The sequence below is a fragment of the Eulemur rufifrons genome, chromosome 2, assembly GCF_041146395.1.
Source record: "Eulemur rufifrons isolate Redbay chromosome 2, OSU_ERuf_1, whole genome shotgun sequence".
NCBI classification, from domain to species: domain Eukaryota; kingdom Metazoa; phylum Chordata; class Mammalia; order Primates; family Lemuridae; genus Eulemur; species Eulemur rufifrons.
Window position 1 is genome coordinate 9,650,846 of NC_090984.1, and position 21,927 is coordinate 9,672,772.

Consider the following 21,927-nt stretch of genomic DNA (forward strand, 5'->3'; position numbering starts at 1 on the left):
AGGCAAGTGCTGCTCAGATGTGATTTATGTGGATAGGTTAACTGCCTGGTTCTAAGCTGTGTCACCTGTAACAGGCGCCTTCAGTGAGAGCCTTTTTTTTTTTCTGGTTGGGTGGGGTGGGAGGGCTACAGTGTCTTGCTCTGTCGCCCAGGCTGGAGTGCAGTGGCGCCATTATAGCTCACTGCAACCTTAAGCTCCTGGGCTAAAGCGATCCTCCTGTCTCAGCCTCCCGACTAGCTGGGACTACAGGCGCATGCCATCATACCCCGCTAATTTTTTTATTTTTTTGTAGAGACAGGGTCTGGCTCTTACTCAGGCTGCTCTCTACTCCTGGCCTCAAGCGATCCTCCCCACCTCGGCCTCCCAAAGTGCCAGGATTACAGGCTTGAGCCACCCCGCCTGGCCAGAGTTGCGTTTTAAACTAAAGTCGGCTGGCCTTCTGCATCAACAGCACTATAGATGCTTGTTTTAAAAGCCAGGAACCCGAATCTGCATTTTCCAGGCTAAGGCCAGAGCACTTGCAGCACGAGACCCTCTTGAGTGAGCGGCTGTTTGACGTTAAACCAGTATCCCCGCAGACGGCTCGCTTCCGGTTGGCGATGTTTCGTCATCAGGCAGCGCCGGAAGTGCCCTCGCGCTGCCTAGGAGACAGGACGCGGGGCTAGCAGCTGACAGGGCCGCGCCGGCCGCGCCCACCCGGTCGCCATGGAGCTGCCCGCAGAGCTGTACGAAGATCCCCGCGCCTGGGACGATGACTCGGACCCGGAGCCGGAGCCTGACCCCGACGCGCAGGCCGAGGCCTACGTGGCCCGCGTGCTCAATCCGCCAAAACCCAGGCTGGCGCCCCCGCGCGCCTCGCCGCTGTCCACGCCCGCCGCGTCCCCGAGTGCCCTGGAGCCGCGGGCCGCATCCAAGGTCTCAGCAGTGGGTGTGCCGGGCTTGCTGAGCCTTCCCCCGGAGCTGCTGCTTGAGATCTGCTCCTACCTGGACGCGCGCCTCGTGCTCCACATCCTGCCGCGCGTGTGCCACGCACTGCGCGACCTTGTGCGTGACCGTGTCACCTGGAGGTTACGCGCGCAACGCCGCGTACGCGCGCCCTACCCAGTGGTGGAAGGTGCGGGCATCCGGGGGCCAGGATGCCCGCCCAGGTCAGGCTTGGGGCGGGGGAGGGAGTACCTGGGGTGTTCTGGGCACAGCCTCTGGAGCAGGCTTCCTGGCTGTACTGGCTCTGGCTGGAGGCTGAGGTCGCTACAGGTGGTGCCAAAACCCCTGAGGACCTCTGGGTAGACCATGAGGCAAACACTTGAAGTCCTGAGGCTGTGAAAATCCACCCTGGGGGCTGGAGTCCCTGAACCCAGGATTCAAAGGATCCTCTGGCTTCGGATCTGGTGATACCAAACCTGTAACCCCAGGCTGTGGGGTTGACACAGGCACTTCAAGTCTCAGGCTGTGGAATCTATACTTGGGGCTCAGAGGCTTGCCCAAGAATTCTAAGGCTCTGAGTCTAGCCTAGAGGCTGAGGCAGCAACTGGTGTTGCCAAAGACTCTAACCCCCTAGAGCCTTGACCTACTTGGGGGTGAGGTAGGGGGTCAGGTTCCAGAGCCTGCAACCCTTGAACCATATTAGGGGTTAAGTGTTGGGATCCCTGACACCAACAACCACAGATCCTCAAGCCCTGGGTCTAGCCCCGCATCTTAGGCAGGGCTTGGTGGTCACTCCTCCTGTCCTTGAGTTGACTGGTCCTGGGGAGAGAAGACAGCTTGAGGACCTTGAATTAGTATTGCTGATCCTGAAATTGTTGGATCTGCCAGTCCTTGAGCCAACATGAGTAACCATTTGGGTGATTGATTATGCTAACCAGGAAGCTTTGATTCTGCAGAGGGGCAGGGGCTCCTGGATTGGTGATTTTCAAAATGTTGCCCTCTGACACCCTGGTTATACTCTCCCAAACAGCTTGATAAACATAGATGCTTTGGACCCACCTGCACCTGGAGCTTGGATTCTGCATCCTGACAAGGCTCCCTGGTTTACAGAGATTAGTTTGAGAAACACTCCCCTTGGTCTGATTCAAATGGGTGAGGCACAAAGGGTCAGTCATGAGACACCAGCTCCTATGAGGGGCTGAGGCCGCATCTCAGCCAGAGGTAAAACAGGACCTCAACGTCCCAAAGTTGCTGTCCCCTAGGCTTAGGTTGGGGGATGCGGTCCGGAAAGGTGTTCCTGGGGCCCCTGATTTCTGGAAATTGGAGTGAGGAGTAGTCAATTCTAGACCTGTCTGGGAGACGGTTGGGCAGGTGGCCCCAAGGCCAGATTCTAGGCCTGCTTAGGGTTGGGTGAGGGATCCAGATGGGGTTCTGTCCAAGTCTGGTGTACGGTGGGCTCTCAGGAAGCCAGGGTTGGGCTCAGACAGCTGGTGTGGGTGGTAGGGTCCCTGCCCACTGGGGACCCTATTCATGGTGCCCCACAGAGGAGGACTTTGACTGGCCGGCAGCCTGCATTGAGCTGGAACAGCACCTGGCCCACTGGGCAGAGGATGGGCGCTGGGCTGAGTACTTCTGCCTGGCCGACGGGCACTTTGCTTCCATTGACTCAGTGCTGCTGCTCCAGGTGAGGCGAGGTCTGGTGGGGGCCAGGCAGGGGTGGGCCAAGGTGGCCCCGACAACATCACCTCCCTCCCTCCCCAGGGCGGGACACTATGTCTGTCGGGCTCCCGGGACCGCAATGTCAACCTGTGGGACCTGCGGCAGCTGGGGGCGGACCCCAGCCAGGTTCTGGTCAAAGCCCTGGGCACCCAGCCAAACAGCACCCACAAGGTGAGGGGTCAGGCAGGGGTAGGGGGTAAGAGGCCTGGGTAGGGTATCTTTCCTAAATGCCCAGGTTTTGCCACCAGACCTCATAGGTTTGAATCTTGCTCTGCTATTGTTGGTGTGACTTTGGGTGAGATGTACTACTTCTCTGTGCCTCAGTTTCTGCTTCTGCCCAGTGGGCTGTTAGGATGAGAATGAATGAGATGAATTATGCATTAATGTGGATACGCATTAAGCTCAAGCTTTGACACACAGTCGGTGCTCAGAAGATGTCAGGCATACCTTGAGAGGCCCAGCATAGGGCAGTTAGGAGGCTGCCTTGCGGATCAGCCAGCTCTGAGCATGGCTGTCATCCTTAGAGAAGTGGCTGTGTAGGGACACCTCCACCAGTCATTAAGGTGGTCCAGGCTGAGAGCTCACGCTTGGGGACAGGCTGCTGGGTTCAAATCCCCGCTCTGCTACTTCCTGGTTGTGTGACCTTGGGTGAGAGACTCAAGCTCTCTGGGCCCCAGTTTCCTCATTTGTAAAATGGGATAGATGACAGTAACCTTCTGAGAGGGGTCGGTGAGGGATAAGTCAGTCTGCATCCGGCACTCTGCACAGTAGCTGCTGAGGCAGGGGCTGTTTTTCTGCCCATTTTGCTGATGAATAAACTGAGGGAGGTGATGTGGTTTGCCCAGGTCATGGAGTGCAGGCTGCATTCTTGATCACATTGTCTTGTGATTGAGACAGACCACCACTGGTGCCGAGTGTCTGAAGTGAAGAACTTGAGTTAGAAATGTTATTGGGAATGGCATCCCTGTCCTCGGCTCTCCTGTCACACTCACCCACAGACCCAAAGTCTAATGTCACCTGGGTTCGGGCATGCTCTGGGTTCTCGTGTCGGTTGTCTCCCTCTCTCCTCTGCCCCTTGATTTTGTTATCTGTAAAATGGGGATGATCCTGTGGAGCCAGAGTTGTGTGTTGTCCTGCGGTGTCTGTCACAGTGGGCGTCAGGGAGGAAAAGCTGTATGGCTTTGGGTGAGTGTACTGACCTCTCTGAGCCACGTCTGCAAAAACAGGAAGGTCTCAGCTTTGCCCCCATGGGCCATGGTGAGGAGCCCTGTGTGACTGCTGTGCCTGGTCCTGCAGGGCTGGGTGTGGTCGCTGGCGGCACAGGACCACCATGTGTGCTCTGGCTCTTGGGACAGCACGGTGAAGCTCTGGGACATGGCAGCTGATGGGCAGCAGTTTGGCGAGATAAAGTATGAGGGGTCCAGGGGGCCTGGTGGGGTGGGGCTCTGCCTGGCCACAGCCCGAGCCCTGTGGTCTGTGTCCCCAGGGCCAAGGCAGCTGTGCTGTGCCTGTCCTACCGGCCTGACATCCTGGTGACTGGCACCTATGACAAGAAGGTGACCGTCTATGACCCCAGAGGTGGGCCAGGGACCCTGGGGCCCGGGTTGGGAGAGCAGGGCTGCCTGGGGTCTCCAGAGCTGTGCTGGGGAAGGAGGCACTCAGACCTTGTAGCCTGGCTCAAGCGACAGTCCCATAAGCAGATGTTAACCGCTGAGTGGCCCGTGCTGTGCTGGGGCAACAGAGACGACTGGGGCAGGGGGTTCAGAGGAAGCCTGGTAGCCTCCAGGGTTGAGTTAGAATCCTGCCTCCCCCACTTCCAAGCTGTGCAGCCCCAGGCCAGCTTGAACCTCAGTTTCCCCATCTGTCAAATCCAAATGATAATAGCACTTCAGCCCCACGGGGTTAACGGGAGGAAATGACAATAAAACACCAGTAGATAAGTTAGTTTATATAAAACACCTAGAATGAACACTGCCTGGCACAGAAGTCTTTTCTGTTTGTTTATTTTTTGTTATTTTGTTTAAGGGCCAGCACACCTTGTCCAGGCCGAGCCAGAGTGGTGCTGCAGGGTGGGGCGCGTCTCAGGCCCACCTGCAGGCAGAGGTGGTTGGCGCTGAGACTGCCCTGGTCAGCTCTGTGCTGAGCAGGGTAGATGGGATTGGAGGAGGGAGATGGGACAGGGGATGGGGAGGCGCAGAGGCCTGGGGGTCCTGGGACGGTCCAGATTTAGTTGGAACAGGAGAGGAGATGGTCACTTGCAGGGTGGGGGACAGAGCAGACTGAGGGTTTTGGCAGGGAGGAGAGAAGCCTGGGATGCTTGGGTGAGCTGGGGCGGCCTCCGAGGGGCTCTGATGTGGCCCCTCCTCCTGGCCCGTCACCCACGAAGCTGGCCCTGCCCTGCTGAAGAGCCGGCGGCTGCACTCCAGCGCTGTGCTGGCACTGCTGGCGGACGACCGGCACATCATCTCGGGCAGCGAGGACCACACACTTGTGGTGTTCGACCGCCGAGCCAACAGCGTTCTGCAGCGGTTGCAGGTGGGCCCCCCAGGGGCCTGGAGGGACTAGGGCTGCAGCTGGCCTGGCCTGGCCTGAGCTGCCCTGTCCCTCGTCCCTCCCACAGCTGGACTCCTACCTGCTCTGCATGTCCTACCAGGAGCCCCAGCTCTGGGCTGGTGACAACCAGGGCCTGCTGCACGTCTTCGCCAACCGCAATGGCTGCTTCCAGCTAGTCCGGGTCTGCAGGGCCCTTGCCCATGCCTGTCCCTCCCCCGAGGCCTCCTCCTTCCCCCTGAGCCCCCAGTGGTGTGGAGGGCTGGCCTTGGGCGAGCCTCACCTGAGTGTCATCCCTCCTGCCCTCCCGCAGTCCTTCGACGTGGGCCACAGGTCTCATATCACGGGGATCAAACACTCGCTGGGGACCTTGTACACCACGTCCACTGACAAGACTATCCGGGTGAGACTCCTGCCCAGCTTGTACCCCAGGGACAGTCCCCACCCCCCACCCCTCACCCCCACAGGCCAGGGTCATGCCTTTTGACCTTTGCCTGTTGCCCCCCACCAGGTGCACGTGCCCACAGACCCACCAAGGACCATCTGTACCCGAAACCACCACAATGTGCTGAATGGGGTAAGGCCCTGGGCCTCGTGCCCAGCCCTGTCTTCCCAGAGTGCTGCCCTCCGGACTCCTTATGTCCCCATGCCCTCCCAGGTCTGTGCCGAGGGCAACCTGGTGGTAGCTGCCTCTGGAGGCCTGTCGCTGGAGGTCTGGAGACTGCAGTCCTGAGCAGGTGGACGTGGACGTGGATGTGGACACTGCCAGCCGGCAGGCTGGGCCTCAGCCACTATTCTTGGGGGAACTTCCCCTGTGTTGGTGCTGCCCCTGCCCCCGCCCCACAGGCCCAGAGCACAAAGAGTCCAAGCCATGGTCGGGTGGGAGTCCCTGCTCTGGGCCCTGTGCCCACGGAGGTGAAGTTGGGGTTCTGGCCCACCTAGGGAACTGCTCCCCACCCTTGGGCCCCCATTTTGTTACGATTTGGATGCCCCGCTCTCTGTGGAGAGCAAAGGAGAAATAAACCCTACTGACGTGTTGGTGCTCGGGCCTGGAGTGTGAGTGTGGCCACCGGAGCTCTGGCCATGTCTGCTTGGGGCTGGGATGCTGCGGGTGGGTATGGAGGTGAGCAGGAGAGATGGTGTGGAGGGCTGGGTGCATGTGTCAGCCGCTGATGTGCCTGTGTGTGTGTGTGTTTGTGATTTTGAAGAAGAGTCCTGCGGACCATGGGCACCTGTGTCTGTGACATTGCCTCTGTGTGTGTGTGACATGTGGCGCATGTGGGTGTGTAGATTATAACTCTAACCTTGGACGTGAGTCCATGTGGTGGGAGGGGACATCTGCTCAGGAGACCCCGTGGGCGTGGGGGAGGCTCCAGGGTGTGTGTGCTGCTGTGGCTGTGACCCTGGGGATAGACCCTGTTCCCTGCAAGCCCTCAGTGCCACCCCCTCTCCTCAATGTCCCCATCTCAGCCCGGCCCAGCTACACCCTGGGGAGCATTCACTTCATGTTTATTGAGGTCCCCTGGTTTGTGGAGGCCACAGGGTAACACTGTTGGGGGGTCATAGGATGGCACAGGGCTTCTTCTCCTTGAAGGGGTTGGTGGCGGGTGGGATGCCCACAAGGAAGGGGTCGCTCTTGCCCTGCTCTGTGCAAAACTGCAGCAGGTCGGCAGCCGCCTTGGATACCTGCAGACCAAGCCAGTCAGCCAAACCCAGGTGTGTGCCTGCCCCCCAGCCCACGCGTGCCTGCCTCCCCTCCCCACTGCCTATGCCGCCCTGACCTTCACCTTCACGCGGTCGATGCCCGCCTCCATCCGCAGCTGCTCCACTGTCCTGCGGGCCTGCCCGATGTCGCTGCCAACGGCCACCTTGCTGGACATCTGGGGAGGAGCGGGTAGGGTTGTGGGCAGTGGGTTCAACCCCAGATCCCTAGGGTAGCCTAGGGCTGCCTAAGGGTCCCTGCACCTCCCCCCATGTCCCCTGGGGGCTGCAGGATGGGAGTGGCTGTCCCCAGGCCTCTGTCAGGCCCACATACCTTGGCTGAAGACTCTGGCCCAAGCCGCCTGGCTGCCTGATCCTCCCGCGGCCGCCCTGCTCTGACTCCCTCCTCTACGCCGTAGGCTTCCCCAACCCCCTCTTTTTCCTCCCCAGTCCCGGAGAGACTTTGAAGCCAGGATGCTCATGGAGTGAAATGTCACCAGTGGTGGCAGCAGCAGCTGCCTCAGCCAAGGGGGTCCCTGCCCCAGCAGGCCCTGTGGGCTGTCCTGATCATGTGTCACCTGGGTCCTCATGGGCTAGGCAGGCTTGTCTGGGGGAGTGAAGGGGCCCTAGCCTCTTTCTGACCTGCTGGGTCCCCTGCTGACTGGCCCAACACCCTTCCTTTGTCAGCCTCTGCCACTCCTGACATACAGTGTGTGCCCGCGCTCAGGCACAGCTGGCCTCTCCTCCTGTCTGTCGGCACTGCCTGGAATCTCACCCCCAGAGGAGACTCGATCCACTCGCTGATGCCGATGGCTTCCTGGGCCCCAAGACCTTCTGCCCCCAGATAAAGTTCGCCACTTTGCACCAAGTGCTCAGGCCCAAATCTCCAACTCCATTATATCTCAAGTGCTATCAGATCAGCCTTCAAATTAGATTCTCAATGGGGTCACCTCTGTCACCATTCATACCCCCATCTTGGCCCGCCTGGACCAGTGCAGTCACCTACCCACGCCCTGGTCACCAGCTTCTCCCTTGGATCACCATGACGCCTTTGTGTTTGTTCATTCATTCATTTATTCATTCAGTGTTGTATGAGTCAGCTTAGGCCCCCGAAACAAAATACCACCAACCGAGTGGCTTAAACAGCAGAAATTTATTTTCTCACAGTGCTGGAGGCTGGAAATCCAAGATTGAGGTATTGGTAGGTTTGGTTTCTTCTGAGGCTTCTCTTCTTGGCTTGTAAATGGTGACCTTCTTGCCGTGTCCTCACATGACCTTCCCTCTGTGTACGGGCATCCCTGTTGTCAATTTTTGTGTCCAAATTTCTTCTTCATATAAGGACACCAGTCAGATTGGGTTAGCAGCCACCCTGATGACTTTGATTTAACTTTATATTTCTTTAAAGACCCTGTGTTGAAATACAATCACATTCTGAGGTCCTGGGAGTTAGGGCTTCAAGATATGAATTTTAGTGGGGAACAAGTGTTATTTGCTGAGATTCTATTTGGTTTTTTTTTTTTGAGACAGAGTCTCACTCTGTTGCCCGGGCTAGAGTGAGTGCCGTGCATCAGCCTAGCTCACAGCAACCTCAAACTCCTGAGCTCAAGTGATCCTCCTGCCTCAGCCTCCCGAGTAGCTGGGACTACAGGCATGCACCACCATGCCCGGCTAATTTTTTCTATATATATTTTTAGCTGTCCATATAATTTCTTTCTATTTTTAGTAGAGATGGGGTCTCGCTCTTGCTCAGGCTGGTCTCAAACTCCTGAGCTCAAACGATCCGCCCACCTCGGCCTCCCAGAGTGCTAGGATTACAGGCATGAGCCACCGCGCCCAGCCTGCTGAGATTCTAATATGGGCTCAGCACTATGCAAAATGCAAGAAGAGCAGTGAAATGAGACAAAACCCTGCTCTCACAGAGCTGCCATTCTATCAGGGAGGGACAGACAACAGCCAACAAAATATACACACTCAGAGAATACATTTGAAAGAGGCTATTACAAAAGAAGAATAAAATCAAGGTAAATGAGAGAAGGGTGGTCAGAGCAGGCCTGTCAGAGGAGGTGACATTTGAGCTGAGGCCCAAAGGAAGAGAGGGAACTGGGGAAGGGGGAGCTCCAGGCAGAAGGAGCAGCAGATACATGGGCCGTTGGTGGGGAGAAAGCTTGGTGGGTTCCAAGAACAGCAAAATTGTCCGTGTAGCTGGAGAGGAGTGAGGGAGGGCCAGCATGGGAGAGAAGGGACAGGGAGGTCAGCAGGCACCCTTAAAGGCTTTTACTCCAAGGGGAAAGCCACCATTAGAAGATTTTAACAGTGTGTTGATTTATGTTTACAGAGCTCTTTGGCCTCAGCTGGGAGGTGAATTGGAGGGGAGGGAGCCCAGGTGGAGACCACGGGGATGAGGAAAACACCTAGATTTGGGGCCTATTTTATACATAGAGGTTGGTGAACATGCTGGATGGACATGGGGTGTGAGACAAGGAGAGACGTCAAGCTCAACTCCCAGGTTTTAGCCTAGTAGATGAGTGGAGGATGGGTCCATTTGCTGAGATGCAGAAGAATCAGGGTTTGGTGGAGACGGAACGGATGGGATGGCTTTGAGATCCAAGTGGGGACATCAAGGATATCAAGGAGGATATTCCATTCCTCCAATAACATAGGCTCATTTCCAGCCTCAGGGCCTTTGCACTGGCCGTTCTCTCTCCCTCTCTGGACGGAGTAGCCTCCCTCCCCATCTTCACGTAGGGACTTTCTCAGTCTTCTGGCTTTGGTTCAAATCTCACCTCCCCAGTCACCTGTCCCTCCAACTAAAGCCAACAACTCCTCCACCCCACCCCCACCCTAGATTCTCGAATCATCCTGTTTAAATCCTGAATAGCACTTACCACTGTTAACTTTCTATCTTCCCAATCAGACTGTGGGCTCCAGGAGGGCAGGGTCCACGTCTTGGTCTTTTTTTTTTTTTTTTTTTGAGACAGAGTCTCACTCTGTTGCCCAGGCTAGAGTGAGTGCCGTGGCGTCAGTCTAGCTCACAGCAACCTCAAACTCCTGGGCTTAAGCGATCCTACTGCCTCAGCCTCCCGAGTAGCTGGGACTACAGGCATGCGCCACCATGCCCCGCTAATTTTTTTTTTGTATATATATATTTTAGTTGTCCATATAATTTCTTTCTATTTTTAGTAGAGACGGGGGGGGGGGGGGTCTCACTCTTGCTCAGGCTGGTCTCGAACTCCTGACCTCGAGCGATCCACCCGCCTCGGCCTCCCAGAGTGCTAGGATTACAGGCGTGAGCCACCGCGCCTGGCCCCACGTCTTGGTCTTAATCATCGCTAAGTCCTCAGTGCCTAGCAGAGCCTAATATACAGTAAAGACTCCATAAGTTGTAGAGTGAACAAACGCGTCCGCACTGGACTCTGGGCACTGTTAGGAGGATGCTTCTGAGATACAGACGCCACCGAGGGGTTCAAAGTGTTGCTGGGGGGAAAAGACATATCAGCCCGGGATCCCAAAGGAGGCCCTTGACCCAGTGTAAGGTCAGGGAAGGCTTCCCAGAGGAGGTGGCAGCTGCAGCTGCTCGAGAAAGGAATAGAGGGTTATGCAGCCTGTCGAGGCTCTGGCGACTGGCGAGGGCACGAACAGGGCTCACTATCCCATTAGACAAGAGAGACTTAGAGAGGCTGCAACTGTGACTCTGCCTGGTGACCTAAATCCTGTCAAGGGCAACGCCTAAGAAGCCATCCTCTCGTCCGGAGGAGATAGAAACGAATTGGCAACTGCCGCGCAAGGCGGTGGGTCTCCAGCAGGCGGCATTAAAATAAGAATCTTCATTCTTGTGAAGCTGAGAACACGCGAAAAGGCCTAGTGGCTTTTCGCGGCTTCCGTACTACGGAACACATGCGCAAAGATGGCCGCGCCGTGGGCTATGAGCGCCGAAGAGCGTCATGTGACTAAGCAACTTCCGGTCTTTTCTCCCAGGCTTTTTCCCGAGCCCTATTTCCTGTGTTGTAGCAGAGACGCGCGTGCTGGGGGCTTAACACGTTTCGAGGCCGCCGTAGGCCCGGCCTAGGGTGGCTCTGACTTGAAAGCCAGCCCCAGGCGCATGGAGGGTTCCCGGAAGGGGGAGGCACCCGCGGCGGCACTGGCCGCCGTGCTGAAGCACAGCTCGGCGTTGCCGCCTGAGAGCGCCCAGGTCCGGGGCTACGACTTCAACCGCGGCGTGGATTACCGCGCACTGCTGGAAGCTTTCGGCACCACCGGCTTCCAAGCAACCAACTTCGGGCGCGCGGTGCAGCAAGTCAACGCTATGGTGAAGCCTGGGGCGGGACTTCCTGGGCCAGGGAGGGGCGGGGCCTCTAGAAAGTCCAGTTCAGCACTTGGAGGGGCATGGCTTCCCGTGGGCGGAGGAGGCGTGTTCTTTGTCGAGGCGACCCAATAGCTGGGGAGAGGCGGGGCCTAGCCTGAGAGGGAGTATCCGTGCGGAGGACTTTGTACTGTAGTAGTTAAATCCTGGTCCAACAGGAGAGGGTGGGGCCTGATTGTAGGCAGGGGGCGGGTTCTAGGTAAATAATTTAGTGTTCTGGAATAGGCGGAGCCTGGATTTGGATTTGCTTTTCCCAGCGGGGAAGGGAACCTGGCTAGAAAAGGAGATACACTCTCATTCCTAAAGGGGGGGCGAAGTCTGAACGTGTGCCCTGAGATCTGGTCTGCACAGGGAATGTTCCTTGGTCTCCAATAGAAGTGGCCCTGTATCCCTGAGTGGGCAAGGCCTGGGGGTGGAATCTGACTCTGGAAGCCACCTGGAGTCCTTGGGCTGGAGTTTGGGGGCCGGTGCTTAACTCGACCCTGCCCTTACACCCAGATCGAGAAGAAGCTGGAGCCGTTGTCGCAGGATGAAGACCAGCATGCAGACCTGACCCAGAGCCGCCGCCCACTCACCGGCTGCACCATTTTCCTGGGATATACATCCAACCTCATCAGTTCAGGCATCCGTGAGACCATTCGCTACCTCGTGCAGCACAACATGGTGGGGACCCGGTGGGGCTGTGGCCTTGGCCTCTCGGGGTCAATGGTCAATGCAGTTACTGATCATTTAAGTGAGATGGGTCTGTTTTAAGCAGAGGGACAGAATCGAGTTTTGTTTTGCAGCAGAACAACCCCCCAGGGTCAATGAATGAGGCTGAGGTTAGAAGTGCTGCCCAGAATGAGGGCAGGGCCTCCCTTCTTGGGCCAAACTTGCTGCCTTGTGGCTGCAGGTGGACGTGTTGGTGACCACGGCTGGAGGTGTGGAGGAGGATCTCATCAAGTGCCTGGCGCCCACATACCTGGGCGAGTTCAGCCTCAGGGGGAAGGAGCTCCGGGAGAATGGGATCAACAGGTGAGAAACTTGAGTGGTACTAGGCAGGGGAGCTGGGGCCAGGGTCTTGGGTCCTGATGCCCACATGCCTCCTGTCTGCAGGATTGGGAACCTACTGGTGCCCAATGACAATTACTGCAAGTTTGAGGACTGGCTGATGCCCATTCTGGACCAGATGGTGCTGGAGCAGAACACAGAGGTGGGGCTGGAGTGACCCGGAGGGGCCAGTGTGGTGGGACGGGGTGGGGAACTCTGGCTGAAGCTGATGCCTCCTCCTAGGGCATGAAGTGGACACCTTCCAAGATGATCGCCCGGCTCGGAAAGGAGATCAACAACCCAGAGTCGGTGTATTACTGGGCCCAGAAGGTAAGGGGCTGAGTGGGGGCAGAGTTGCCAGGCTCTGGCATGTGTTACCTTGTTTCATCTTCACAGACACCTGGAGAGTCACTACTGCATCCCCACTCTTAGACGGGGAACCTTAAACACTAGGTAATCTGTTTGAGGTCACACAGAGACTAAGGGAATGTCTTGGTATCCCAGTGCTACTCCTAGACCAGGAGCAGTGGGTGGCACTTAGCAACTCCCCTGAGGCCTGGCTCAGAGTCCCACGCTCCCCAGAGGCTGTGAAGTCCAACAGTCTGAAAAGTAACAACAGCTATCACTCTTTGTGTGCCAGGCCACATCCTAAGTATCGTATGTGGGTCTCCTCACATACACCTCCCCGTTTGTAAGAGTGTTACTGTTACCTTTATTTTACAGTGGAGCAAACAGGTCCAGAGAAATGAAAAAGCCCACAATCAGAGAGGGAGGAAGGGATGCAACTGGGATGGGGCCCAGGCCGTCCCCAGCAGGCTCTGAGCTCCAGCTGTTGTCCCATCCTGTCCTCTCCAGAACCACATCCCCGTGTTGAGCCCAGCACTTACAGATGGCTCACTGGGCGACATGATCTTCTTCCATTCCTACAAGAACCCGGGCCTGGTCCTGGACATCATTGAGGGTGAAGTATTGGGGCCACAGGAGTGGGGACGGAGGGCCGGCTGAGCCCAAGGCCTGAGGACAGCCCTCTCTCCTCCCCCAGATCTGAGGCTCATCAACACTCAGGCCATCTTCGCCAAGTGCTCGGGGATGATCATCCTGGGCGGGGGTGTGGTCAAGCACCACATAGCCAACGCCAACCTCATGGTGAGTGGGGTGGCGTGTGTGTGCTGGGCCTGTGCCACATGCTGGGGAGACAGCCAGCAGACAAGTGACATGCATGTTGGGTGGCAGTAATTGCTATGGAGAAAAGTAAGGCTGGATGAGGGTGTTCAGGGAGGCTTCTGGGAAATGTGACCTGTGAGCAGAGGCTTTTGGGAGGTGCCTCGTCTGAGCTATGATGGCTGCTCCTGGGAGAATTCCTGGGGAAGAGAACAGCCAGTGCAAAGTCAAGGAACAGCTGGGAGCTTGGTGAGGGGAACAAGCTGGAGTGCTGAGAGCCAGGAGGTGACACAGCACAGCCTTGCTGCGCCGCAGGGCGGGCTTTGGCTTTTGCTCCAAGGGAACTGGGAGAGGATCCGCACCAGGGCTTTGCAGAAGTGGGCAGGTGGTTGGCTTTGGAGGTCATCTGAAGATAAAAGCTGGTAACAGCTCCTGCTGTGCAGGTGGGGGAGGGTTGCCGAGACCTAGCAGGTGGGTCTAGGGAAGTCTACCCGGCAACCACCATGACCCCAGGCACTGACGCACGGCACCTCCCTGGGGTAAGGGGCTTCCAGGGGCTACCTGCATCTGGGACACACCCCTTAGCCTCTTTGGCTATGGTATCCTGCCTGTGTCCCTCTGTCTCCTGTCACCACCTGACCAGGTCTACCCTGCCCCTCCCCACAGCGCAACGGAGCCGACTATGCTGTCTACATCAACACAGCCCAGGAGTTTGATGGCTCTGACTCAGGCGCCCGGCCAGATGAGGCTGTCTCTTGGGGCAAGATCCGGATGGACGCACAGCCTGTGAAGGTAAGGGCTGGCCGGGTGGGAGCAGGTCTCCCGTGCCGTGGCCATCGGTCCCACGGCTCACCCAGCTCCCCTCTGCAGGTCTATGCCGATGCCTCCCTGGTGTTCCCCCTGCTCGTGGCTGAAACCTTTGCCCAGAAGGTGGACGCCTTCACCCCCGAGAAGAACGAGGACTGATTAGCTGTGGCTTCAGGGAGGCCTCGCCCCTGCCTCTATTTATTAGTTTGCAGACCAAACCCCATGCCCCACTTGGACGGCAGCGTATCTATAATAAATGGTGTCGTGGTCCTTCTGAGTCTGTGCCTTGGTCCTTTCTGGTGGTGGGTCCCTGGCTTCAGCCTGCTCCTCCCTCTGCCTCGTAAGCCTCCTCCCGCCAGCAATGGACGCTGCCCCCGACGGCAGTGAGCAGGCAGGGCTCCGTCGGGTGGTAGGCCAGCGACTGCACCACACCTCGACCCACAGGCAGGGCCAGCGCCAGGGAACCCTGTGGAGTGAGGGGTGGGGAGTAGTCCTTGGGCTGTCCCCAGCTCCCAAGGTCCCTGGGCATCCTCCTGCCCTAGGTCACCTCTCCCTGGACTTTAGCCACTTGCCTCTAATTGCCTCCTGGACACCACAAACCTAATCTGCCCCAAACCGAACCCCTTGGGAAATCTGTCCTTCCAGGTGCTCAGGCCAAATGTCCTGGGAGTCTTTCTCTCAAAACTCGCATCCCTTTATCAGTAAATCCTCTTGGCTCTGCCTCTGTATGGTGTCCAGAGACTGCCAATTCTCCACCTTCTCAGCTGCCACACTGCTCTGAGCATGTCTTGCTCCCAGGTTCCCTGCTCCCTGCCACTGGCTCGGCGCCACCCTGCCCACTCGGCACCCCTGAGTCACAGCACAGTGTATACGGTTCCCCTCAAGCAAACCATGTTTCCTCTTTCCATTCTGAAAATGTTCCTTCATGTGTCCTCCCCCAGGGCAACTCCCAGTCTATCTTAGTTCCTGGAGTGACAGCTTGTCCCTGAAGTCTCTAGGGCCCCCCAGTTCCCTCCATCCTCTTAGGAGGCTTAGTTCCCCTGGCCAAGTGCCAGTGTCTCCTCCCTGAGGCTCCCCAGCCCCGATCCCACTAAGCTGGGACAGTCTTTCCCAGCCTGACTCCAGTTGAGGACATGAGGGCTCAGCGGGGCTTGAAACCACGCACGGGTATGCTCCGCTGCAGCTCAGGTTTCCTGAACAACCTCATTTCATCGAAGGTCAGATGCCACCATCAGCTACCCCTTGACCCAGGGTCGGTGCCAGTGGCCCTGCCTGGCATGACGGCCCTGCCTGACCTGGCTCCTGCTGCTGCTGCCAGCCTGAATGTTTGCACGGGCCACACCTTAGTACATGCTGTTCCCTTTGCCTGGAATGCCCTTCCCATGCTGTCCTCTCACTCCTCCAAGATCCCGGCTTGAATACCTAACATCACTCTTTTTTTCAGGTCCCCCAGTGACTGAGATAAGGATGAAGCTGGGACAGAGTAGGTGCCCAGGTATTCGGTGGGGTTAGGGGTGACTTACCTCCACCAGGTCCCAGAAGAACACCTTCCCGTCCTCGGAGCAGCTGACCACGTGCGTGTCGCGCTCACTCAGGCAGCAGTCCAGCTTGTACTCCTGGTTCTTATGGCCTGTGTACCTGGGGGTGGGCGGGATCAGGGGGCTTGGTCCTCATGGTAAGGGGGGCGCTGGGGTGGGGGAAGTGGGGAAGCATGACCTTGAGGACTCACTCGCCCAGCAGCTCCCCCGTGTCTTTGTCGAGAAGCCGCAGCGTGGAGTCCAGGCTGGACACCAGGGTGCACTGCCCGTCCCGGCTGAAGCAGGTGCAGGTGATGGGGCCTGGGGGGAGGGGCGGGGCAGGCAGGCGGGTGAGGCTGGAGTGTCCCTGGCAGCACCCCCATCTTCCCTGCCTGCCCCACAGTCGCAGCCACACTCACTGCCCACGTAGTCTGAGAAGAGCTGTCCCATCCTCAGGTCATAGCGCCTCACTCGGCCATCCACGGAGCTGCAGGAGAGGAGGGTGGATGGAGCTAAAACCTTGACTGGGGCCAGTGGCTCCACAGCTTCAGGTGGCTTCCGTGTCCCTGTGCCCTCCTACCCTGCTGGGCCTGTGCTTCCTGTGCACAGGAGTGGACTTCTGAAGCACTAGCTTTGACACTCAGGCCCGGGGTCCAAGCACCTCATCGTTTCCAAGATCCACAGCTCCCGTTCCAACCCCCCGCAGTCCTTCTGGAGTCCCTTTTCCTGCACTCTCCAGCTTTTCCTCCACGGTAATCTCAGAATCTCACCATTTCCTGCCCCCCACCAGCACCAGCACCTGCCCTGGCGTCGCACAGCCACCAGAGGGAGCACTTTTCAAAGTACAGCTGAACTGTACAGGTCCACCCACTTACACGGATTTTTTCTGCCTCTGCCACCCCGAGACAGCAAGACCAAACCATCTTCTTCCTCCTCCTTCTCAGCCTACTCAACGTGAAGACGAGGACGGACACCTTTACGATGATCCACTTCCACTTAATGAGCAGCAAACATACTTTCTCTTTTTTAAGATTTTCTTTTCTTTTTTTTTTTTTTGGTCCTGTTTGCAGTATCATACATGATCATCAAACTGCTGCTAGAATGCTCCCACCTGTTACTGCAAATTCAAATCCCAGGAAAGACTTCTGGGAATTTTCTTTAGGTCAGGGTTGGGCTGCCTGGTACAAGGCTGCAACCACAACTGGGCGAGCTTTTGATTTTCTTTTTTTTTTTTTTTGAGACAGAGTCTCACTTTGTTGCCCAGGCTAGAGTGAGTGCCGTGGCGTCAGCCTAGCTCACAGCAACCTCAAACTCCTGAGCTCAAGGGATCCTCCTGCCTCAGCCTCCCGAGTAGCTGGGACTACAGGCATGAGCCACCATGCCCAGCTAATTTTTTTGTATATATATATTTTAGTTGTCCATATAATTTCTTTCTATTTTTAGTAGAGATGGGGTCTCGCTGTTGCTCAGGCTGGTCTCGAACTCCTGAGCTCAAACGATCCGCCCACCTCGGCCTCCCAGAGTGCTAGGATTACAGGCGTGAGCCACCGCGCCCGGCCATGATTTTCTTAATAACAATTTTTTCTCTGGCTTTTTTTTTTTTGTTCACTGCTGTATGCCCACTGACAAGAAAAGTATCTCGCATGAAGTATGTGCTCAAACATACTTTTTATAAGTAGCAAATGGGCAGCCTCAAACTCCTGGGCTCAAGTGATCCCACCTCAGCCTCCTCAGTAGGTGGGACCACAGGCACAGGCCACTGTACCTGGCTGAGAGTAGGTTTTAATCTGAGCACAGAGGCAGCTATGATCCACAGTGGCACCTGGGGGAGGGCAAGGTCCTGGCTCTACTCACCCTGCCAGTACCTCATGGTCTGACACCTTCACACTGGATATACCATCCCTGGCCTCATCCAGCGTCTGCACTGGCTCAGGTTTCCGAGAGCGGCAGTCCCAACAGCGGATGCTGGAATCGATAGAGCCTGTGAGGTCAGCATGAAGATGAGGTCAGGTGTCGGGGGTGGGGGTATCACGCTGGGCCCCTCTGCCTAGGCCCCAGACTCACCGGACAGGATGACTGTGGCCTCTTCATTAAACTGGACCGTGTTCACCTTCTAAGAAACAATTACTGCCACTCAGAGGAGGCTGGACTTTGGAGGACTGGGATAAAGGCAGGGTTCCCAGGGCAGGTTAAAGCAAGGACAAAGGCTAGGGGTAAAGGAGGTGAAAGATTTTTGGGGTAACTGCAAAGACAGGGCTTGGTGACTGCATGGTCTGGCATGAGGGGGTGAGATGGTCCCGCCGCCTGGAAAAGGATCCTTACGCTGTAATGGGGAGGGGGGCGGTCCCTGTCACCACGTGGGCGTTAATATGGGTCCCCTCCGCTACCCACGGGTCTTGAGGCTTGCACTCACCCCCGCATGGCCCCGGAATTTGCGTACGACCTGCCCTGATGCCACATCCCACAGCACCACCGCCTTGTCCCCGCCGCCAGAGCAGAGATTGCTGTTGTCAAAGGAGCTGGAGGGCAGGAGAGGGAAAGTCAGCGTCAATCTCCGATCCCAGCCTCGGCGCTCCTGTCTTGGCCAAGCCCCCGGCTCACCCGGCCGCGTCCAGCACCTCGTAGCCGTGGCCGCTGTATGTCCGCAGCAGCGTCCCCCGAAGAGGGTTCCACAGCTTCAAGGTCTTGTCGCTGCCACACGTCAGGCAGTAATTGCCATCCACTGGGGAACAGCAAGAGGGGGTTACTGGGCCGCTGACCTCAGGAGGCGGGAAGAGGACCCGGAGTGAAGATGAGGGCGCTCACCATTAAATCGCACGGCTCGCACTGCCCCTTGCCCGCAGTCCAGCGTCTTTACCCGTTTCTGCGGCAGCTCTGGGCCCCGCGGCTTTGGCTCCGGGAAAGCCATGGTTCGGGGATCCCTTCCTCGCCGCCGGGTATCTGTAGTAAAGATTCGGAAACTTCGAAACCCACGCTTGGGTGTAACCTTATTATTGTCCTCCATGATCTACTTCCTGTTTCTCATTCCCGGGTGAAAAACTTAAGCATTTTGGTGACAGTGTTGGTAATAGTGAAGCCCGCTTTCAAATTTTTTCCCGTCCTGTTGTCAAGGAACATTTTTGGCCTCTTCTAATTCTCTGTTTTCTGTCTGGGGGTTGTACTGGCCTCCACTGTGAGGAACGGAAGTGCGAGAGCTTCGGGTGTTACTCTAAAAGCCACCCTCCGCTTGCCCGCCGGAAGCTGCCGCTTCCGCAGCGGAAGAGGCCCGACCTGGCCTTGGACTCGCTATGTCCGCGAACAATATGTCGGACCCACGGAGACCGAACAAAGTGCTGAGGTGAGAACCTCACCGTAATGGCAACGGGGCTCGGGTTGAATGTGGGTCGGGGCGCAGGGAAGCGTTTGTCCACTCGGGAGCGGGACTTGAGCTCCCCTGACCCTTGAGCTTGTCGCAGGTACAAGCCCCCGCCGAGCGAGTGTAACCCGGCCTTGGACGACCCGACGCCGGACTACATGAACCTGTTGGGCATGATCTTCAGCATGTGCGGCCTCATGCTTAAGGTGGGCGGGGTTGAGCTTCCACGGATGTAGCTTGGCCGGCGAAGTAGGCCCGGGGGCGGGTTCCGAATAAAGCGGCGCCTCTGGCCAGCGCCGGCGGGGCGGGGCCTGAGATTGGCTAGGGGCGGAGCTGATGCTGGGCCAAGGAAGCCCCAGTGGTAGGGGAAGCTGTGGGGTGCGGGGGTGGATCAGGGAGGGTACATGGCAAGGTGGTCTGCGGGTGGGACCGGGCTTTGAAGCAACTTGCAGGGACTTGTAGAAAAAGGGCAGGGGCCTTAGCACATGCGATGTCAAAGGCCAGTCTTGGGCCTGAGAGGAGGTGGTGGGGTCAGAGACACAGGCCCTGGGCAACATAACAATAGAGACCCCATCTCTACAAAAAAATTAAAAAATTAGCCGCGGCCCGGCGCGGAGACTCACACCTGTAATCTTAGTACTCTGGGAGTCCGAGGCTGAAGGATTGCTTGAGCTCAGGAGTTTCAGACCGGCTTGAGCAAGACTGAGACCGCGTCTCTACCAAAAATAGAAAAAGTGGTCGGGTGTGTTGGCGCATGCTGTCGTCCTAGCTACTCGGAGGCCAAGGCAGGAGGATCAGTTTGAGTAGCAGTGAGCTATGATCATGTCACTGCATTCTACCCAAGGCGACAGAGCAAGACTCTGTCTCAGAAAAAAAAAAAAAAGCCGCAGCTGGTGGTGCGCACCTGTAGTCCCAACTACTCAGGAGGCTGAGGCAGGAAGATCGCTTGAGCCCAGGAATCTACAGTGAGCTATGATCGTGCCACTGCACCTCCTGCGTGGCCAAAAAAGTGAGACTCGTGTCTTTAAATATTTTTTTAAAAAGGAGGGAGAGTAAGATTAGCAACCAGGTATCTGGAGTATGCTATGAGGAGGTGGGACTGAGGGATTTCTGGGGTGTAAGGTCTGAGCTGCACCAGGTAGAATCAGTGGACAGGAAGCCTGGGAATGTGGCTTTTGGGGAGCTCATCGGTGTGCCTCTCACTGACCTAACCTGTCCATCCATTCTACCTCTCCGCAGCTGAAGTGGTGTGCTTGGGTCGCTGTCTACTGCTCCTTCATCAGCTTTGCCAACTCCCGGAGCTCAGAGGACACGAAGCAGATGATGAGTAGCTTCATGTGAGGCTTGGCTAGAGATTGAGGGGCTCTGAGTTGGGGGGGGCGGGCAAGCCAACCCATCCTAAACTGACACCTCTATCCTGTCTAAGGTTGTCCATTTCTGCCGTGGTGATGTCCTATCTGCAGAATCCGCAGCCCATGACACCTCCCTGGTGATGTCATCCTAGAGGGGTCACATCTTGGACCCGATCTATCCACCTTCCCCCAGGCCTAGCCTTTGGTGGCTCAGCCTCCTGTCCTCAGCTGCTGTCCTGGACTTCCCTGAATGAGGTGGTCACAGGGCCCCCAGCTAGATGGAGGGAAAATGGCCCTTTCTCTGGGGTCTGATTTCTGGTGGGGCATAGAGAGGAATACCCTACCCTGCTGCCCTGCCTCTCCCTCCATCCCCTGTCTGCTGCCGGGAGAGATGCTGTCCATGTTTCTAGGTGTGTTCATTTGTTTTCTTGTTGAAATGTGTAATAATAAGGTTTTCCACTCTGGCTGTCAGTCTCTTTCTTCTGTTCATTGGGGGTGCTCCTTCTAGTGGGGGAAGGGCTCCAGCTCCTTAGGCCTGGGGTGGGGCCCTGGTCTGGAGCCTTCTGGTGGTTCACTTGCTCATTTCACAAACCTCGTGTGCCTTAAATCAAGTGCCAAGGACCGGACAGTGACCTTTGCCCTCTGGCAACTCAGCAGTTAGCCCTCCTGACCTAAGGAATCAGGGCTTTGGCTTTCTTATTTGAGGAATGTAGTCATGTCTGTAAACTGGATCGTTTAGGAAAAACTCTAACCATTTTCCCTCTGCTCTCACATCACAACAATCGCCAATACTGAAGAAGACTTCCGTGACCAAATTTCAGGGGGATTTCTCCCCACTACCAAACGAGCACTCAATTCTGCAGTGAAAACCAACTGGGTGTCCTCCAATTCAATTCTGACAATACCTGGAGATAGTATCGGATCCCACAGGTTGAGAGCTCAGTCCCCAACTGCCCCCCTCCTTTAGTTACTAGGTGCAAGTCCAGGCTTCCAGAACTTCTGCTTCAAATTGGGGTTCCCATGACCCCCTCTTAGGTTTTGATTAATTTGCTGGAGCAGCTCACAGAACTCTGGGAAACATGTTTGCCAGTTTATTATAAAAGATGCTACAAAGGATACAGATGAGATGTGTGGCTGTCAAAATCACACTTCCCTCATAAATATAAAAAAAAAAAAACCAAAGGGAAAAAAAAAAAAGATGTGTAGGGTGTGGTATGGGGGAAGGGGCATGGAGCTTCCATACTATCTCCAGGTGTGCCACCCTCTAAGAACCTCCATGTGTCCAGCCATCTGGAAGCTCCTCAAACCCTGTCTTTTTGGCTTTTTATGGAGGCTTCATTACAGACGTGATTGACAAGCGTGTGGAAATGTGACTGGACTGAAAAGATGATGATCTCATACTAACTGATTACGGAGACCCCACAAGGCCTGTCTGTTCAGATTCTTGGCCTC

General features: G+C 56.6%; 5 protein-coding genes and 1 non-coding gene across 10 annotated transcripts; 3 read left to right on the plus strand and 3 right to left on the minus strand.

Moving 5' to 3' along the window:
- Positions 1 to 636: 636 nt before the first annotated feature.
- FBXW9 (F-box and WD repeat domain containing 9) lies at positions 637 to 6,241 on the plus strand. The gene is made up of 10 exons (XM_069495290.1): positions 637 to 1,114; positions 2,469 to 2,608; positions 2,686 to 2,814; positions 3,940 to 4,052; positions 4,130 to 4,221; positions 5,030 to 5,178; positions 5,264 to 5,377; positions 5,507 to 5,596; positions 5,705 to 5,770; positions 5,852 to 6,241. Exons 1-10 carry the CDS (start codon positions 706 to 708, stop codon positions 5,924 to 5,926), a joined length of 1,377 nt encoding a protein of 458 aa, XP_069351391.1. The 5' UTR covers positions 637 to 705; the 3' UTR covers positions 5,927 to 6,241.
- A 512-nt stretch (positions 6,242 to 6,753) lies between these two features.
- On the minus strand, positions 6,754 to 7,073 carry GNG14 (G protein subunit gamma 14). The gene is given in 2 exon segments (XM_069495304.1): positions 6,754 to 6,869; positions 6,872 to 7,073. Coding segments are annotated over 2 exon segments (318 nt in total).
- A 3,804-nt stretch (positions 7,074 to 10,877) lies between these two features.
- Positions 10,878 to 17,147, plus strand: DHPS (deoxyhypusine synthase). Of its 5 annotated transcripts, XM_069477832.1 has the most exons (11): positions 10,878 to 11,200; positions 11,753 to 11,917; positions 12,147 to 12,268; positions 12,350 to 12,446; positions 12,527 to 12,613; positions 13,139 to 13,244; positions 13,326 to 13,429; positions 14,111 to 14,236; positions 14,315 to 14,430; positions 16,013 to 16,073; positions 17,033 to 17,147. In XM_069477832.1, the coding sequence occupies exons 1-9, from the start codon at positions 10,994 to 10,996 to the stop codon at positions 14,408 to 14,410; spliced, it is 1,110 nt and encodes a 369-aa protein (XP_069333933.1). In that variant the 5' UTR covers positions 10,878 to 10,993; the 3' UTR covers positions 14,411 to 14,430; positions 16,013 to 16,073; positions 17,033 to 17,147. The 5 variants fall into 5 exon arrangements, with proteins under 5 accessions (XP_069333933.1, XP_069333962.1, XP_069333954.1 ...); XM_069477870.1 differs by lacking the exons at positions 10,878 to 11,200; positions 16,013 to 16,073; positions 17,033 to 17,147 and adding an exon at positions 11,226 to 11,595 and having other exon boundaries at positions 14,315 to 14,525; XM_069477861.1 differs by lacking the exons at positions 13,326 to 13,429; positions 16,013 to 16,073; positions 17,033 to 17,147 and having other exon boundaries at positions 14,315 to 14,425.
- On the minus strand, positions 14,568 to 18,718 carry WDR83 (WD repeat domain 83). The gene is made up of 9 exons (XM_069477880.1): positions 18,574 to 18,718; positions 18,370 to 18,490; positions 18,182 to 18,287; positions 17,833 to 17,881; positions 17,623 to 17,749; positions 16,188 to 16,255; positions 15,981 to 16,089; positions 15,775 to 15,889; positions 14,568 to 14,717 (listed from the first exon to the last, which is right to left on the minus strand). The coding sequence occupies exons 1-9, from the start codon at positions 18,674 to 18,676 to the stop codon at positions 14,568 to 14,570; spliced, it is 948 nt and encodes a 315-aa protein (XP_069333981.1). The 5' UTR covers positions 18,677 to 18,718.
- Positions 16,827 to 16,989, minus strand: LOC138381196 (small Cajal body-specific RNA 16). The gene has a single exon (XR_011233108.1). It is a non-coding gene; the product is annotated as a small Cajal body-specific RNA 16 (non-coding RNA).
- A 307-nt stretch (positions 18,719 to 19,025) lies between the features above and the next one.
- On the plus strand, positions 19,026 to 20,939 carry WDR83OS (WD repeat domain 83 opposite strand). The gene is made up of 4 exons (XM_069477890.1): positions 19,026 to 19,105; positions 19,224 to 19,329; positions 20,363 to 20,460; positions 20,550 to 20,939. Exons 1-4 carry the CDS (start codon positions 19,056 to 19,058, stop codon positions 20,614 to 20,616), a joined length of 321 nt encoding a protein of 106 aa, XP_069333991.1. The 5' UTR covers positions 19,026 to 19,055; the 3' UTR covers positions 20,617 to 20,939.
- Positions 20,940 to 21,927: the final 988 nt, after the last annotated feature.